Genomic DNA, 16,834 nt, shown 5'->3' with positions numbered 1-16,834 from the left:
TTTGACATCAGGGAGGAATCTCACAACTCTCCCTCACAGCAACAGCAAAGGTAAACAAGATCTAGCATTAGTGTCCACCAGGAGGACTGACAGGCATAAGAGATACAGGGAAGGGGGAGGGGTAATGGAAGGGACAACTCATTTCTAGGATAGAGTATGTAGAGAGGATGGGCTCCCTTTCAATATCCTGCATCCCCTGCTTCTCTCTAGCTTTCCTTTAACCTCTTGCTCTCAATGTCCCTATGTTTCCAGTCCTATAGCAGACATCTAACACAACACAACAGACTATTATGGCCTGTTTGGTTTTTGTGTATTTATGTATTTTTATTTCTTTGATCAGATTGGTTCATTGTTTTCACTCTTTGGTTTCAATGTTATAAAGTTGCTTTTGTATTGTAAGGATATAGTTAGATTAAAAATATAATTTCTTTTTAGCAGTCACAGTAGTTCATTACTTTGAATTCTACTTTGTCTTACACTCTGTCTTTCCCTTTTTTTGGTTTTGTTTTGTGTAACCACTGTGTTTACATCCTAAGGTTTAACTCTGTCCGTCGGCCTTGGGGCTCCTGATGAAACATTTGCATCACACAGATTGAGTCAGCCAGTGTTTCCTTCTACCTCAGATGGTGACAAGAAAACCTTCAAAAAAAAGAAAGTGAATCAGTTATTTAAAACTATGGTGAGTTCTCTGTGTTTACAAGGAAAAAAGTGTTAGGTCTTCAAAAATTCTAAGCTCTGAAAATTAAGTAGTTTAAGAGTATAAATCGATTTTATGGGCTTATACATAAGCATAATCGAGTTTATACATAAGAGTATAAATCGAATTTATGGGAAAGTAAAACCTTGCCCCTGTGCTGTCTGGAGTAGGCAGCTGCATCTTTGTAAGGTAGGGCAAATGTGCAGTTCTGCATCTGTACCACGAGAGGTCTCATTTGAACTGCTGATTCTATCCGAGTTGCTTTATGTAACATTTATTAGCAAAAGACGAAAGCAGTTATTTGTTGTTGGAGATAATAAGTCTGGACAATTAACATTAGCACCAGAGTGAAGTAAGCAGAACATCTGTGGCAAAGCATGCAGGATGAGTTGTCAGATAAGCTGAATGGACAACAGCAGTTTCCTTACACTGGAATCATCAATGTTGCTTTCAAGCTGCCTCCCTTTGAAGCAGGAAGCTTTTTACTGACTTTTGTGGAAGTTTCAAACAACTGAAACTGTTGAATTTAATGTCGTGTTTGGAGAAAAAAAATGTGTATTTAGTGTAGATATTAAGATTCAAAAGGTTTTAGGTTTTCCTGTTTTTTCAGGTAGTGGGAGTGTGACATTTAATATAGATGCTGGTAGCTACTGATACGGATGCTTCATAAGCATTCTGTGATACTTGTAATATTTTACATGTCAACTCTGTTGAATTTCAAAGCAAAGATTGTTGTATTTTTGTATTATTTTTATTCTCCTGTATAATAGGTTTCTTTTTTCATCCATTATTTCCTGCAGTCTGTTGAAAAATACAGATAGTGCTTTCAGGGACCATAGAACAACATGTAGGAAAATTTGCATTTAGATCTGTTCATAATCACATTTTTCTGGTAGGAACAAGAATAAGTGATTATATTTTGTCTGTAGCATTTTAACTCGTATTCAATTTATCAAATAATTGTTCTTTTCAGACCCAGGACTAACAGCTTTTCAGCATGATCTGCCATTTAAATCTAAATGGTATATAAAATAAGGAGAACAAGGTGTCCATTTTTACAAGTCCAAAAAAGGACTAAATAAAGCTAAAAATTCATTTGTATAGTGCTTCTCAGCATGATTGGAATCCTGTGGTGAACAGGTTTAAATACAGATTTATGGTTTTACAGGATAGATAAATTAATTCAAAACATGCAGGATTTAGTGTTTGTCTTTTTTCTCTAGCCACAGCTTAAAGCCCGCAGGCTAGCAGTTAATACAGATGGTACCAAATCCAATACTGTAGGTGTTTCAACACGTGGTAATCTGTTGTTCTTTTTCTGCAGCGCATTTCCAAAGTTCTGGAGGATGGAAAGCAGTCTGTGGAGCATCATTTCAAATCTTCATCTACAGATCTGTAATTCACAAGGCCACTTCTCAACTGGAAATAATTAAATATACAGATATAGGCTATAGTAGAGCACCGTCTACTTGAAAAAGAGGCACTGATAATGAAGATGGCTAATAGAGAATATGAACAACAATATTCATGGGCCAGAGCCCATGTTACATAAATGGACAGATAACAGATTTGAAGAAAATAATAAAGGATATGCCCATCAGGCTGTGGTACAGGAGTTCAGTGAGGCGCTGGTTGAACAGGTCTGAACAAATCTTGTTTCTGGTAAGAAAGATACAGCAAAAGGCCATCTGAAATGCTTACTGTATAATGTCAGATCTTGTTCTTTTCGAAAACCATAGAGGTTATCAATTTTTGTAGCTTGTGTAGACACACTCCAGCTATCTTTTAAACTACTGCTGGCAGTGTTGTCAAGGCAACAGATGGCTCAGCACAAAATAGCCACTGGCAATTCACTCTGTGGCTGTAGTTGCATTTGCAGTCTTTAGATCCCTCTGCTGCTCCTACCACATTGCTCTGTTCTCAGTCTTTCTCAGGGTCATGTCCATAACTGTGACACCATTACTTTCAGAACAGCAGCTATTACTGCTGTACATGTGTACAACTTGATACTCCATCCAGCAACTGTAAACAGAAACAGAAGGTACAAACAATATAAACAAAAGTTGCATTTTCTGCTGTTCATCAATAAAATGTTAAAAATTTATTTTCTTTGTCTTGAACCTTTCACCCTGAAATCTCTAGGTATCAGCACACATAAGATAATAGTGAGAAATGGGATTCTACAAATCCAACTCTGCTGCTTTCAAAATTGATTTTCTGTGCCTCTCCAACTCCTGAGGCAGAGTTGAAAGATAAAGCCTTATTGGCATAAAGCTAGACAGCACTACAGGTGTCAGCATCTCAGGTGTTTTTGTAACCTGTCAGTTCTTTCTAAAGGCAGGTATTTTATCCTAATATAAAGGTTTCTAAAAGGTGAATGAATTCTTATTTTCCTTCACACATTTCTTTGTTTTGAGCACCTATATAAGTTTATATTAATGTGACCATGTATAGCATTGTGGATGGGAGACACTTGCCTTGTTGCAAGCTATATGGATATGGGAAAAACAAAGATCGAAATCATTCCTCACAGAGTGGTTGAATCCAAGGAAAGATATCTTTAGTTTATTCCGAGCTTATTTCTATAAACACTTATTTTCAGCATGAATAGTTTATATAATGAATTTAGACTCTCTTTGCAAGATATTACATGGAAGCTGTTTCCTATATAAATAATTAGTGATTGTTTTCTGTGAGAAGTTTGAAATATTTGCCATTTGAACCAATACCCTGCCAAGAAGTATTTCTTACTAGAATAACTGTAGACAGCGAAGTACAATGGGTCCAGTTTTAAGACTGACTACAGTGTTGGCATGCATCCTGACAGACTTTTTTTCCATTTACTTTTCCCATCAAGTTGACAGTGCTTCTGTGGAAGCACAAAGGAAGAAGATAGCTCTTCTAGAAATATCTTCCTCAGTTTAATGGAGTGGGAAAACAGAGTGTCTGTGAGTGGGAGAAAGTGAAATATTGAGGCATGAATGTTTAACATCTTGCTAGCCTGGGGGCAGAGGAAAGAGGGTTTTCAAGCTATTTGTAGATACATGGAAGAAATACTGATACCATAAAATAAAAAGTCTTTCAAAATTTGGTTCTACCGAGAACAACTGAGAAAAGGATGATATAGCAACTGTTTATTCTTTGTAGAGATAGCTGCTAAGGTTGTCTTTTGCTTATTGTACCTTGCAGCTATGTTTTTATGTGAGACTGAAATCAGAGTTTTAGCTCAAGTTGTTATAAATTATAATTCAAGTACTGTGATTCAAAATTAAAAAGTACAAAGTATGGAAGGGAAGGAAGAGTCCAGAAACAAATACCACAAAGGCAGGAGTAGAATGTCCAAAGGAAGTGTTTATTTAGTATCAGGTTCAGGTTGTATAAGTTTTGATTATATTCACACTTAGCAGATACAGGCAAAAATCTTAGTTGACTTGCATCACAGGTTGTCCACTTCTTGCCAGTTTTGGATCTGTTTGTAATCTGAAGTCTTGTAAGTTAACTCCGAGCAGAAAACCAGAATTAAGTAAGGAAAAATAATGGCCAAGAACAGCATACAGGCAACTGGAATGTTAAGGATGTTTGGGTAAGCTCTGGCTATTCACAAGTTTCTAGAAACAGTGGATACTGACATTTAGTCCCAATAAACAATATATCAGCTAGAAGATATGAAGATATAAGAAGATTTGAAGTCTGAGTATGGTAGGTTGGCAACATCTGTTTAAATAAGTAAATCAGCACCACTTGTCATATTTTTGTTGCAAGCTCAACAGGCCTTTAGTGAATGGATGCAGAGGAAGATGTACTCAGGCAGCACAGACCTATCTATGCATCTGACTTTTTTTGATGTGAAGCACAGAGGGCAGAAACTTTCTTCAGGGTAGAAGTCAGGCTTTGGCTGCTGTCCTAGGAAATTAATGAAGCAGAGGTAGTTATAATCTGTATAAATTGCTGTGCAAGGTCAGAAAAGTATTTATGGACACACAAGTCCTTTCATGTGCTTTCTGTATCAGTTTATTTCACTTCTCTCAGACATTTCAGGTCATCTGGACAGGAACAATCTCCCTTTCTGGATTGCATGGCACTAAGGTAACAATTGAGTAGTGTGAATGGTAATAATTTGTTTAGCATGGGATAGGGAAGACTGGATGTACAGCTGACGTGCTGTGTACTGACCTGTGGAAAGGTTCAGCTGCCTGGATCTCTGAATTGTAGACACAAACTCCTGGGCTCATGGGGTGCAACACTGTGGTACCAGTAATAGTCCAGCCCCAGGAGAGCTGTGTCAGTGCCACAGATGGCAAAGTCAGCATCTGACAGATTTAGTTATTCTGGAGTATTCTGGTGTGTACCCTGTCATTGTTTGTACCATGCTGTTGAAGTCCTCATTATGACTCTAGGACTTAATTATTCCTTTGAGGGAGGCGAATTTAATGCTTTCAAAATTTCAGTAACAATTAGCTGGTGTGAGCTGGATGAAGGTGTTCAGAGTATAAGTCAATAAGGATCAAGTTTCTAAGCAGGAAGGAGAGTTTTATTAAAGATTTTACAGACCTTAGGAACACATTGTGTTCTTGAACTGAGAATTAATGTGTGATAGAGCTGTGAACCCATTGCAGATAGTGCTTGACATTGAACTTTATATCACATGCAGTCAGTAGAAGACCTTAAAGATCATCTGTTCCAGTCATATTGGTTATTCTGGATGGAATTCACAGACACACTGGGCATCACTGGAATTTCAGTTTTCCTTGTTGATATTGTTTGGTTTGGCTTTGGCTTTTTCTCTAGTTCTTGGATTTGTTCCATCCAGCCCCTGACCTTTCTTTATAGACTCATTAAGGCAGGATTCTCACTCTGCCTTGGGATACTACAGGCTTGTATGGGAGAGAAGAAGGACTGGATTTCCTCATAATTTCAGAGTTGCAGGGTTTTCAATTAACAATTTTCTCCTACTGATGCATCACATGAACAGCAGCCTGAGTAGCAAAGAAGACTGAAAATCTGGAATGTGTCCAATGTCATCAAGTTTAAATTCAAGGAACCTTTGTGCCATCCTGAGGTCTCTGAAGAACAAAATTCATATGGGCTGTATGGTGGACTATACTGCTTTCCATATCAGGTTTGAGATGCAGAGGCTTTTTGCTCCCACAATTATCATAGAATCATAGGATTGGCTGGATTGGAAGGGACCTCAGAGATCATCGAGTCCAACCCTTGAACCACCATTGTGGTTGCTAGACCATGGCACTGAGTGCCACATCCAGTCTCTTTTGAAATGTCTCCAGGGATGGAGAATCCACTACTTCCCTGGGCAGCCCATTCCAATGCCTGATCACTCTCTCCATAAAGAAATTCTTTCTAATATCTAACCTAAATTTCCCCTGGCACAACTTAAGACCATGCCCTCTTGTCTTGTTGAAAGTCGTCTGGCAAAAGAGACCAACCCCCACCTGGCTCCAACCTCCTTTCAGGTAGTTGTAGACAGTGATGAGGTCTCCCCTGAGCCTCCTCTTCTTCAGGCTGAACAGCCCCAGCTCTCTCAGCCTCTCCTCTTAGGGCCTGTGCTCGAGTCCCTTCACCAGCCTGGTTGCCCTCGTTTGGACCTGTTCCAGGACCTCTACATCCTTCTTAAACTGAGGGGCCCAGAACTGGACACAGTACTCGAGGTGTGGCCTCACCAGTGCTGAGTACAGGGGCAGAATCACTTCCTTGGACCTGCTTGCGATGCTGTTCCGGATACAGGCCAGGATGCCATTGGCTTTCTTGGCCACCTGGGCACACTGCTGGCTCATGTTCAGCTTCCTGTCGATCCAATTACTGGTGCAAAGGAGCTGGAATAACATCTTTGAAATAATGATAGGACTTAAATCACTAAAAGCTAATCAAGCTTCCACATAGGGTTTTTTCTATCCTGCTCATGGCACTTTTAAATAAGAGCAGTTGTTTAAAAGTTTTTAAAATAGGAAGGTAGGCCAGAGCAAGATGGGCTTTTTTATTAAATCTGGGTTCTGTTTAAGTCAGCCAAGGTCCAGGATTTGTGTTTTATGCCCTAATTGTCTATGCTAACTTGATCTTCTGTTTTAAGGAATTTTAGGTTAACTATTATAATAACTCTTTTTTTTGTTCCAGCTTCAGCACAATGTTATTTAACAGATGGAGCATTTATCGCAGACATATACCATTCCACATATGCTGATGCCAATGGGAATCATCTACAGATTCTGTTTAAAACAACAGCACTGGTCAGTTCTCCAGAGTGTGGGAAAATAAAAGGAGTATCTTAGCCAAACATAAGAATTCAGCCAATTTAAAGCCACATTGTCTTTTATGTCATCCCCTTTTAAAGAAACATCATTTCTGACAAGGGAGGGGAAAAAAAGCCCCAAACACTTTTTAATTTTTGGAGGAGAATGTGTCCATCTTGTTACATAAATCTTATTTTCCAAGGAATACAGAAGCCAGCACAAAAAAAGCTTGCAACCATATCCTATCCTTTTATGCCTATGCTTTTATGACTAGTAGTCACTAGTATTATAGTATTTACTTATATTTCTCTCCCAGAAATTAGTTCCTACCCACTCTTAGGCATCCAAGGTCCTTTTGAGAGGCAACATTGGGCAACATTTCTGGGGGTGTCCTCAGCTGTAAGGACTCTGCAGCATGGGCAATATTTACTGCTCTGGGATGAGGGGAGCTGTTGTTCTGTATTGACTCAGTCTGTGGTTTTCTTTTCTGATTTGCCATCAGGATGCATTGTGTGCTAAAGATTAACACTGTAAACCAGTAATTGCTCTGCAAACAACCCTCAGGTAGGGCTTGGATTTCATAATCTTCAAAATGTTAGATAAATTTAATCATGGTTTTAAACTGAAGACAGTTTGATCTGAATGTGTTTGGGGTTTTTTTGTTGGTTTTGTTTGGTTTATTTTGGGGTTTTGTGGTTGGTTGTTTTTTTGGTGTTTTTTGTCATTTGTTTGTTTGTTTAAATAGAATTATCCCTTTTCAATGTAGTATTTTGTCTTCCAGGTCAGTGGAAAGTTCCACTGTGCCATGAGTGATCCTTCCTATGGCTGACCCTAGAATCAGCCACTGTGTTGTGCTGTAGCAAATACAGTTTCTGTGCTAATGATTTTTTTTTTCACAAGTATTAATGTGTGCTGTACCTCCATTTACCCCTTTGTGCGTGTAGGTATTTAACCTGTGTTTACTGCCAGGCTGATGTGAGGAATAAAGGATCTCTCATTCCCAGTTAACACTTCATAGGCCGTTGACTTAGTTCAGCTCATGCTTAGGGACACAGGATTCAAAAGGCAAAATGTGATGGGGATCAGAAAAGTCATTTGAGGTATCTATGGTCCTGAGTTAGCTGGCCAGCAGCCAAAGGAAAAAAGAAAAAAAAAAGACTCATCTAGATGAGGTAGTAGGAATCTTGCACTATTTTTAGATTAGAATAAGTCTGAAAGACCTGTTTGACAGATATTTTGAGAGACTATTTTCCCCAAAATATTTGTTTGTACATACATAAGAAAACATCTCAGGTCAAAGTTGCTTTAGATGCAGCTCTTCCAGCCAGGAATATTGTATTTTATCATAAAATGAAGCATCTTATGGTTGGATACCTGGATTCTATGGATTCTGAGAAATATGGACTGTTTACTGCCTGACTTCCCTTGCTTTGACACACTCAGTCGTACTGATGCACAGTGCCTGCATCTTTCTTAGCTGCTTTTAGACTTTCAGAAGACAAGAAGCTCAGTGTGGGAGACCAGAAGAGCAAAGCAAACAAACCTAAAAGGAAGACTTAAGTTCACCAAAATTTCTGCACAGAAGGATTCTAATATGAAGACGTTAAAGCTGTTTCCATGTACCACTGGTTCTTTCTATAGATCCCAGAATCACAACTCTAAATCCATGTAATGTTGCTAAGGAGCCGGTGATCACACCAGGATAGAACCTTGTTCCTGAGTCGTCTCTAGGGCGGATCCAGTTGGGTCCATTTTCAGACTTTGTCACTGGGGGGGACGAGTGGTTGCAATGCTATGCCCATAGACTGGAACTTCCACTGTTGATCTGTCGGTCCAGGTACCGGGAAAGCCAAAGTGGAGCAACTGGAGTGCAAGGATTATTAACACTGTGAATCACCCTTTTTTACAAGTTAAAGGATCTTAGTTTACTACAGGTAAACTCTGCTTACACGAAAACAATCTTAAGTTTATCTAGGACTGTGGAGTTGGTCTATAGACTAATGCACTGCACTTGTGTTACTCTTCTTTATCAGTTTTAGTTGTGAATTAATTTTACCCAAGTGTTTGTGTTGTGCAAGTACCAAAAGTGTAGAACATCTAGAGGCAGTCACAGACGAATAAGCAGCTATCTGAATCATAGAATCATAGAATAGGCTGGGTTGGAAGGGACCTCAGAGATCATCGAGTCCAACCCTTGATCAACTACCGCCACAGTCACTAGACTATGGCACTGAGTGCCATGTGGAGTCGCTTTTTAAATGTCTCCAGGGACGAAGAGTCCACCACCTCCCCAGGCAGCCCGTTCCAATGTCTGATCACCCTTTCCGTGAAAAAATTCTTTCTAATCTCCAATCTGAACTTCCCCCAGCACAATTTAAGACCATGCCCTCTTGTCTTACTGAGAGTTGCCTGGGAAAAGAGACCAACCCCCGCCTGGCTCCATCCTCCTTTCAGGTAGTTGTAGAGAGCAATGAGGTCTCCCCTGAGCCTCCTCTTCTTCAGGCTGAACAGCCCCAGCTCCCTCAGCCTCTCCTCATAGGATCTGTGTTTGAGTCCCTTCACCAGCCTGGTTGCCCTCCTTTGGACCTGTTCGAGGACCTCAATATCCTTCTTGAACTGAGGGGCCCAGAACTGGACACAGTACTTGAGGTGTGGCCTTACCAGGGCTGAGTATAGGGGCAGAATCACTTCCTTGGACCTGCTGGTGACGCTGAAGTGCGCATTCCAGGTATTAGGAAGCTGGTAGCTGCAGTGAGGGTGTCAAAACGTGATTGATTGACGTATCTATATTTGTACTGATTTTCCATAACTGAGAGACACTTTAAATTCTAACAACAGAAGATTTGTTGCATAATCTCTCCCTGCCTGCTTTAGGCCTGAGCTATCCCTGCATTGCAGGTCAGCTGGTGCTGTGTGTCAGAATGCAGCAGATCCCATGGGGGTCATAGGCAGCCAAATAGAAGCTGAACATTTCTTGCCTGCCTGTGGCTTAACATGACTTAAACTGGAGTCAGGGGACAGCGATTCCATCTACCATGTTATATGTTGGCAGGATGGTAAAAGACCTTTATTGAGGCAGGAATTATGGCACTTTTATTACCAGAGTTCCCATGGTCAGAAAGTAGCTACAAGCCCTCAAAATGTTGTGCAGTCTTCTAAACCCCCAGTTATAGAGTTGCTTTAAAACTCTACAGTGTTTTCCTTCTGAAAGGCTTAAAAGGGTCAGGGCATTCTAGCATTATAGTAGTTGTGGCATAGATCCAACTGATGTTGCCATTTACATTTATTTAATGTTCAACTTGCATTTCTAGAAATAAAGCTCAGTTCCTTCGTTGTGCAGTACTGTATTTTACATTTCTTATGCTTTTTGAAGTGACCTTCAAATAGCATTGTTTTGCCTGCTGCACCTTGATTCTTCTGATGGTCTGGTTTATTTTGTGCATACACTGGAAGGTGATTATTGCAAGACATCAAGACTCCCACAAGCATCCTACTAGACAACAGAGAATATAGGTAATTTGCCATTATGTAATTTGCCACTTCAGTGAACGCAGAAGTGATTTTGAATTGTGTGTGAATTATTTGAAACGAGGTGGTTTGCTCAGTATACTGAGTTGCAGATGAAGTCTTTTCTTTTAAAAACAATCTATTCCTTTTCTTTAAGACCCTGTGAAAATCTTGTATGAACTTCAGCCAAGTATTAAGCTGGGGTAATACACCAGGACTTGGTTTTACACAGTGTTAACAGTACAGTCTAAAGATTCATATTAATTGAAAAACAGATCTCTGCACCATGGGATTACCTGGCAGTATGTGTCATTTTCTGAATAACGTGTAAGCAACCAATTTAATTTCTGACTAATTAGCTAAAGTGCATGTGCCCAGTATGTTGGCTATATGAGAGATAAATTATGGAGTATGTTTTAAGCTTTGCCAGTATTAAGTTACCACTACAAAATTTTTAATCTGTTTTAGCTGTTAGAGTGTGTCTCACACTGTTTTACTTTGCAGCATGTACATGTGATGCTTTTATCTAAGTTCTCTGAAACTGTCTTGCTGTGCAATACTGTGATGACCTAAAAGTGCTTGTGAGACTTGCAGCTATCATGCTTTGTTTTGCTTTATCATTGCAAAAGCTATGTAGTTGAGAAGGTAAGGTAGGAGTATCTCAGCCAAAACATTACAAAAGCAAACAGTTTCCTGTATATTTTTCTCTACCTTTTGATTCCTGTCTTGTTGCTTCCTACTGCCTGCTGGTGTGTGTACTTGTCCCAAGTTGCTGCATTTCAAAACAATGTAGGTACCAAATGTGTAAGTAGGTTACTTTGGAGTATAGGTAAAAATACTGAGGAAACCCTCTCAATGAAATTAGTTTGAACTTCACAGAACCTAAGACTTCAGACAATTTAGGTTTCCCTTGAAAGACTGCAATCATTGTGAAGAAATCCTGTTGGCTGGAACAGAGGGATACCTGAGAGCTGACCTCATAAAACCTGGGGATAATGAGTTTTTCAGGGGCTCAACCTTTGGAGTTTCACTTAAGAAATAGAGACATAAATCTTAATATAACACAAGATTTGGCAACAATCTTTAGTGTGACAACAACCCGTGGTTGATCAGGCTTCCAAGTAGCAGAGCTGTGCACTCAGGGCTGTGCAGTGCTGTACTGTAGGAAAAAAAAAGTGTTAAAAACATGATGCATCTTGCCAACAAAGATCTCACTGACTCCAGTGCATTGTGATCTTTGGAGGTAATATTCACTAAATTATTACTCCAGCATCAGCCTCCATTTTATTTCTGGAGTTTTTCAGCCTTAAAGATGATTTCTTAGCATAATTTGATCACCTTTTTCCAGCCTCTTTATATAAAAGCCTTGCCATTTGTCTTTCTCCACTTCTGTGACTGCTGCCTTCCCCTTCTAGCCCTGCCAAGAACAGTCACAGTGGTGAGGATCCAATGGCAGAATTCCTGGCTGAACTTCATTTGCTCCAGTTCTGACCAGCCCTGCTTGAGCAAACTTAATTCTTTCTCTGCTGCCTTTTTTCTCTGTGTGAGCATCTGCCCCTGAAGCTGTACAGGAAACATGGACTGCAGTGATCCTCAGGCAGCAAGGTGTGTGCTGACAAAGTAACATTTTTACTGGCATTATATATACTCCCATCTGGGTAAATCAGGAATGGTCAATTGAAAGGAAATGTTGCTGATCAGACTGTGTCTGTACTGGAAGCTGTCCCAGCACCCAGATGCCAGGGAGGGATCCCACCTCTGCACTCCCTTCCAGAGCTGTGTATGCAGCAGCCTGCAATTGTCCTGGTGCTCCATTCATTGCTCAAAAATCAGTACTTGCCATTCCTCACCCAAGTCCCTGCTCTGCTTACTTCTTTGTGAAACTTGACTCAGATGTCACGTCAAGGCAGGTCTGGTAGGAACATGAATTGTCAGGCAACCACAGCTGACCTTGTTAAAATTCACTTCACCAAAACTTCATAAAGGTTAATTTGCAGAGGAACTTTTACAGCCTTTATCAGTCTCTGGTTGCAGAAGTAATTTTTTTTCCCTTTATGTAGCCTGGCATATTTTCAAAGCATATGTTCACTCTGCACTCCCTTCAGTATACTTTACTGAACTGTAACTGTGCATGCAGAGCACCTCAGGGAAGAAGTGTTTAGAGGCCACTCATCCAAGTCCATGATATCTGAATTTTTACTTCTTGGAATAAAGAAACCCTTAGCAGTAATGGACTTACAAGTTTTTCTTGTTTTCAAGAGTTTTTTTGGCAAAATTTAATCTGTTGAGAGGATCAAGATTTATTATTTTTTTCTTTTTATACTACATTATGGGTCTCATTGTACAAGTGAGTCCTATTTTTACTTGTTTGAGCATTTCTTAAACATTTTGTTCCATTGACTTCTGGAAACAGGAGAGGGTTATTAGCAGTATTTGTGGGGCTACAGTTATACTTCTAAAATATATTTATATATATTACTAAGCTAGAAAGCTCTAGGCAATGCTGTTTTTTGCATATTTGTAACTCATATTCTTACAGAGCATAACATTATTTTAGAGAGCTTTCATGAGGAGGCAGGTACTTATTACTGCTTTCTAACAAAGGAAACATTATGTGGTTTGTTGGTCAAGTCACCTTTGGCACAGCAGTTGTCATTTAGAAAATAAGTCCCACTACGTTCCACTTTTGTGCAGCATGAAAGAGCAGGTGAATTGATCAATGTGTGATAAAGCAAAATAGTCTTTGGTACAGCCAAAAATTGAACTCTACAAGTCCAAACTCGTGTTTCTGCAGAAATATAGGAATCTTAAAGGCCTTGACATACCAAGACTTTAATTGCACGGGTGATTAAGGCTGAGTCAAATTCCAAATGTGTGTGTATGTGCCCTAAACATAAAATATGCAAATATCACTTCTGAAGGGAACTTCAGCTAAGCTTTTCACTCCACTGCAGTCCTTTATGCAATAACAGAGTCAGAAGAGCCGTCCCATTCTGAGACAGGTGGTGGGGAGTTGGCAGCTCTGCTTTTCCTCCATCAAATTTGCAGAGTGGTGCACAAGGCAGGAAGTAGTGATCCAAGTTATAAAAGGACCAGAGTTTTTCCTTAATTTTAGGGAATAAACCTTTGTCTCAATAGATATCATGGAGTTATTGGAAATCAGTTGTGCTGAGCACTGCCTCTTTCCTGTTTGGAAGTTGTGCTAAGGGTTTTTATGAGCCCTCTGCAGCAAAGTGGAAGCAGCAAATAATGATTTCCCAATTTAAGCTCTAGAGAAAGGTTTGATGATTAAACTTGAAATTTTTTTCTCACAGGATTAATCCTTACCTTAGGAAGCAATTCCATTTATATCAGTAAGATGACTCACGTGAGTAACCAGCTACAGAATTTGCCTTTAGTACTGTCATTGCCCAGGGGGAAGTACAAGCAAGTCTGCAATTAAAATTACAAAAAGAAAAGGAGGTCTGACCTTTTATTTTTACTTTTTTTTTTCTTTTACTAAGTATATATATATGTGCCTCCTGTTTCCATTGATATGTGACAATGGCTTTTGCATCCTGAGGTGTTACTGCCAGCAGCACAAAATGGCTTTTCATTAAAAAGAGATACTAAATGCCAAAGCTTCATTTTGAAGGGGGATCTCTGCACATTGGCTTCCTTTGTGTGTATCACCTTAGTGGAAAATTCCTTCATTCATTTAAGAAGATAAACAGTTATAACTTTCATGTTTGGTTGATGTGACATCAATGACTGGCTGGGACTGCCAGCATTCCAACAAGGATATCGTCCTCATCTGCAGCCACTCAGGGCTCTGGGGTGGAGCCTGTAGCACAAGTTGAAACATTTACAGGTGCATAAGAAGGTGGGGAAAGGCTCAGGTGATGCACCTGTCTCAGGGAACAGCACCAGCACAGGTGTGTCAGAACTTAGCAGCTGCCTCTGCTGCCCATGAGAGCATGAGCTCCTTTGAGCCACAAACCCACTCACCACCACGCTGCAGCCCTCAATTTCCAAACATTGGTCAGGAGCCTCCAGAGATGAATCTCTACTATGAGAACTTCTTTCATCCACAGAACATCCCCAGCCCACAGCGACCAAGCACCTTCGAGACAACGGATTACAGTGCCACCCCCAACCCTTACCTCTGGCTGAATGGACCCTCCATTACCCCACCACCATATCTCACAGGATCCAATGCCAGCCCCTTCATTCCTCAGTCCTACGGGATGCAAAGGCAGCTCTTGCCAAACATGCATGGCTTGGGAGGAACTGACCTGGGCTGGCTTCCTCTCCCATCCCAAGAAGAGCTTATGAAGTTGGTCAGACCTCCTTACTCCTACTCTGCACTTATTGCCATGGCTATCCATGGAGCACCTGAGAAGAGGCTGACCCTCAGCCAGATCTATCAGTATGTGGCTGACAACTTCCCATTTTATAACAAAAGCAAAGCTGGCTGGCAGAACTCCATCCGGCACAACTTGTCTCTCAATGACTGCTTCAAGAAGGTGCCCCGAGATGAAGATGATCCAGGTATAGCTCTCTTCCTCTCTCCTTCCACCTTCTTTTTAAAACTTGATTAATTTAAAAATGCCCTATACATCGTAGGGAGATATAATAGCCTTGGTACAGGACATGCACGTAGTAGCTCTTTTATTTTTGTAGATCTGAACTATTCAGGCAGCTGTGCCTGTCTGAGGTCTGAGCCAGTGTTGCTCTAAAATCTCTGCAGGGAAGGGGATTCTGAACTGCCCTGGGTGTTCTGGGAACTGATCAATGAGCTGAGCACAAGGCTCAACAGACACAGGAGCAGCCTAACTGAGCAAGTCACAATCAAAACCCTTTTGGTGTAATGCATATGACTTGTGTCAGACATAACTGGGAATTAATGGAAGGGGGATAAGGCAAATCCAGATGTGTCAAGAAAAAAACAGTAGCTTTAGGGGGTCAACAGGAATCCTCAAGAGGAGAGCAGGCTGCTTTCATTTTGTTTGCTTCAAACAGAATTTTTTGCTTGGAATCACACCTCTGTTGTTTCCAACCCCTTGGCTAATAGGCTCTCAGATTGTTGCTTTATTTATTGTTTTCTATCAATAGCTGTGTAGAACCACTGGGAACACTTAAAATCCATTCAATTATGCTACCACAGAGGGCCAAAAATCTGGTTCTATCTTGTTAGAAGCCTATCCTGCTCCACAGAATCTGGAGGACTGAGCAGTCCTGTATGGAGTTTAAGAGCTCTCTGCTGTAAATTCAGAGGACCAGCTACATCCTGAAAACTTCCTTTCCTCCCCAAGAAAACAAAACAAACAAAAAACCCCTCCAGGTAGTTTTACTTGGTGAAGAGTCAGAGCTAAAGGACACAGCCCAAAATATCACACTTTTCTTCTGAATTCATCAGACTTATGCTTTTATCTGACTTAAAAATGCATGGTTTTTTGCTTGTGGAAATTGCTTTGTTTCTCTGAAATAACACTGTAAAGTCCTAGTGAGTGTTCTTTGCTATTTGTGTGCATATTTTAAAACTTAAAAAATGATTTTGTGTCCTTTGACAGGAAAAGGGAATTACTGGACTCTGGACCCAAACTGTGAAAAGATGTTTGACAATGGAAACTTCCGCAGGAAGAGGAAAAGGAAGTCTGACATCGGGGCCAGTGCTGCCACCCTTGCAGCTGAGAAATCAGAGGATAGTGTCCTGAGTGGCAGCCCCAAGGCTGTAGAGCATCAGGATATCTTGGAAAACCCATCTCCAGGGACTGACCATTCACCTGAGAAGGGATCTCCACCTCCAGCTCCCAGCAGCCCATGTCTCAGTAGCTTTCTCTCCAGCATGACCGCCTACGTTCAGGGCTCCAACTCCGGGAGCCGCTCAGTGCCTCTGGGACTCAGCTCTGAACCCACTGATAAAATGGGACAGAACGTGGCAGGCTTTAACTCCTACTCTCCACTCTCCAATATCCCCAGTCACACTGTGGGAGAGTGGTCCAATTCCATGCCTTCTAGCCACCTTGGCTACAGCAACTCTGTGCTTAACCAGTTTAACACCCATTTTTACAGCAGTATTGGCACAAGTAACACACTATATCCCAGGGAAGGAACAGAGGTTTAAATGAAGGATTCTGAGACACCTGAGGTTGATTATGAGAGGGCATAATGATCTGTGGGCATGAGATGAAATGATCTGTGGGCAGATGATTAGTATTAGCCTGTTGCCTCTGGTACCCACGCTACAGCCCACCTTCTGACAGCCACAAATTTGTTACCCATTATAGTTATTCAAGTGACAAAGGTGCCACATTTGGCAGCTCCATGTAGGAATAAGGGATAAAAGGAAGAGCAGTGAAGAACTCTCCTGAGACACTCTGTTTGTATTTCTGTCAACCATGGT

General features: G+C 40.7%; 2 protein-coding genes across 3 annotated transcripts in view; both read left to right on the top strand.

Moving 5' to 3' along the window:
* The window catches only part of DOCK2 (dedicator of cytokinesis 2), a 133,741-nt gene extending 131,645 nt beyond the window's left edge, over positions 1-2,096 (top strand). The window contains exons 51-52 of the mRNA XM_008498711.2: positions 537-679; positions 2,022-2,096. Coding sequence (XP_008496933.1) covers positions 537-679; positions 2,022-2,096 — 218 coding nt within the window. The remainder of the gene's footprint in view (positions 1-536; positions 680-2,021) is intronic.
* A 12,309-nt stretch (positions 2,097-14,405) lies between these two features.
* FOXI1 (forkhead box I1) lies at positions 14,406-16,555 on the top strand. 2 transcript variants are annotated; one of them, XM_008498713.1, is made up of 3 exons: positions 14,406-14,979; positions 15,662-15,675; positions 16,295-16,555. In XM_008498713.1, exons 1-3 carry the CDS (start codon positions 14,406-14,408, stop codon positions 16,553-16,555), a joined length of 849 nt encoding a protein of 282 aa, XP_008496935.1. The 2 variants fall into 2 exon arrangements, with proteins under 2 accessions (XP_008496935.1, XP_008496934.1); XM_008498712.1 differs by lacking the exon at positions 15,662-15,675 and having other exon boundaries at positions 16,002-16,555.
* The last annotated feature ends 279 nt before the right edge of the window (positions 16,556-16,834 follow it).

This window comes from Calypte anna, chromosome 13, assembly GCF_003957555.1.
Source record: "Calypte anna isolate BGI_N300 chromosome 13, bCalAnn1_v1.p, whole genome shotgun sequence".
Taxonomy (NCBI): domain Eukaryota; kingdom Metazoa; phylum Chordata; class Aves; order Apodiformes; family Trochilidae; genus Calypte; species Calypte anna.
Note: the sequence above shows the minus strand (reverse complement) of the source record. Positions and strands in the feature narration are given on the sequence as shown.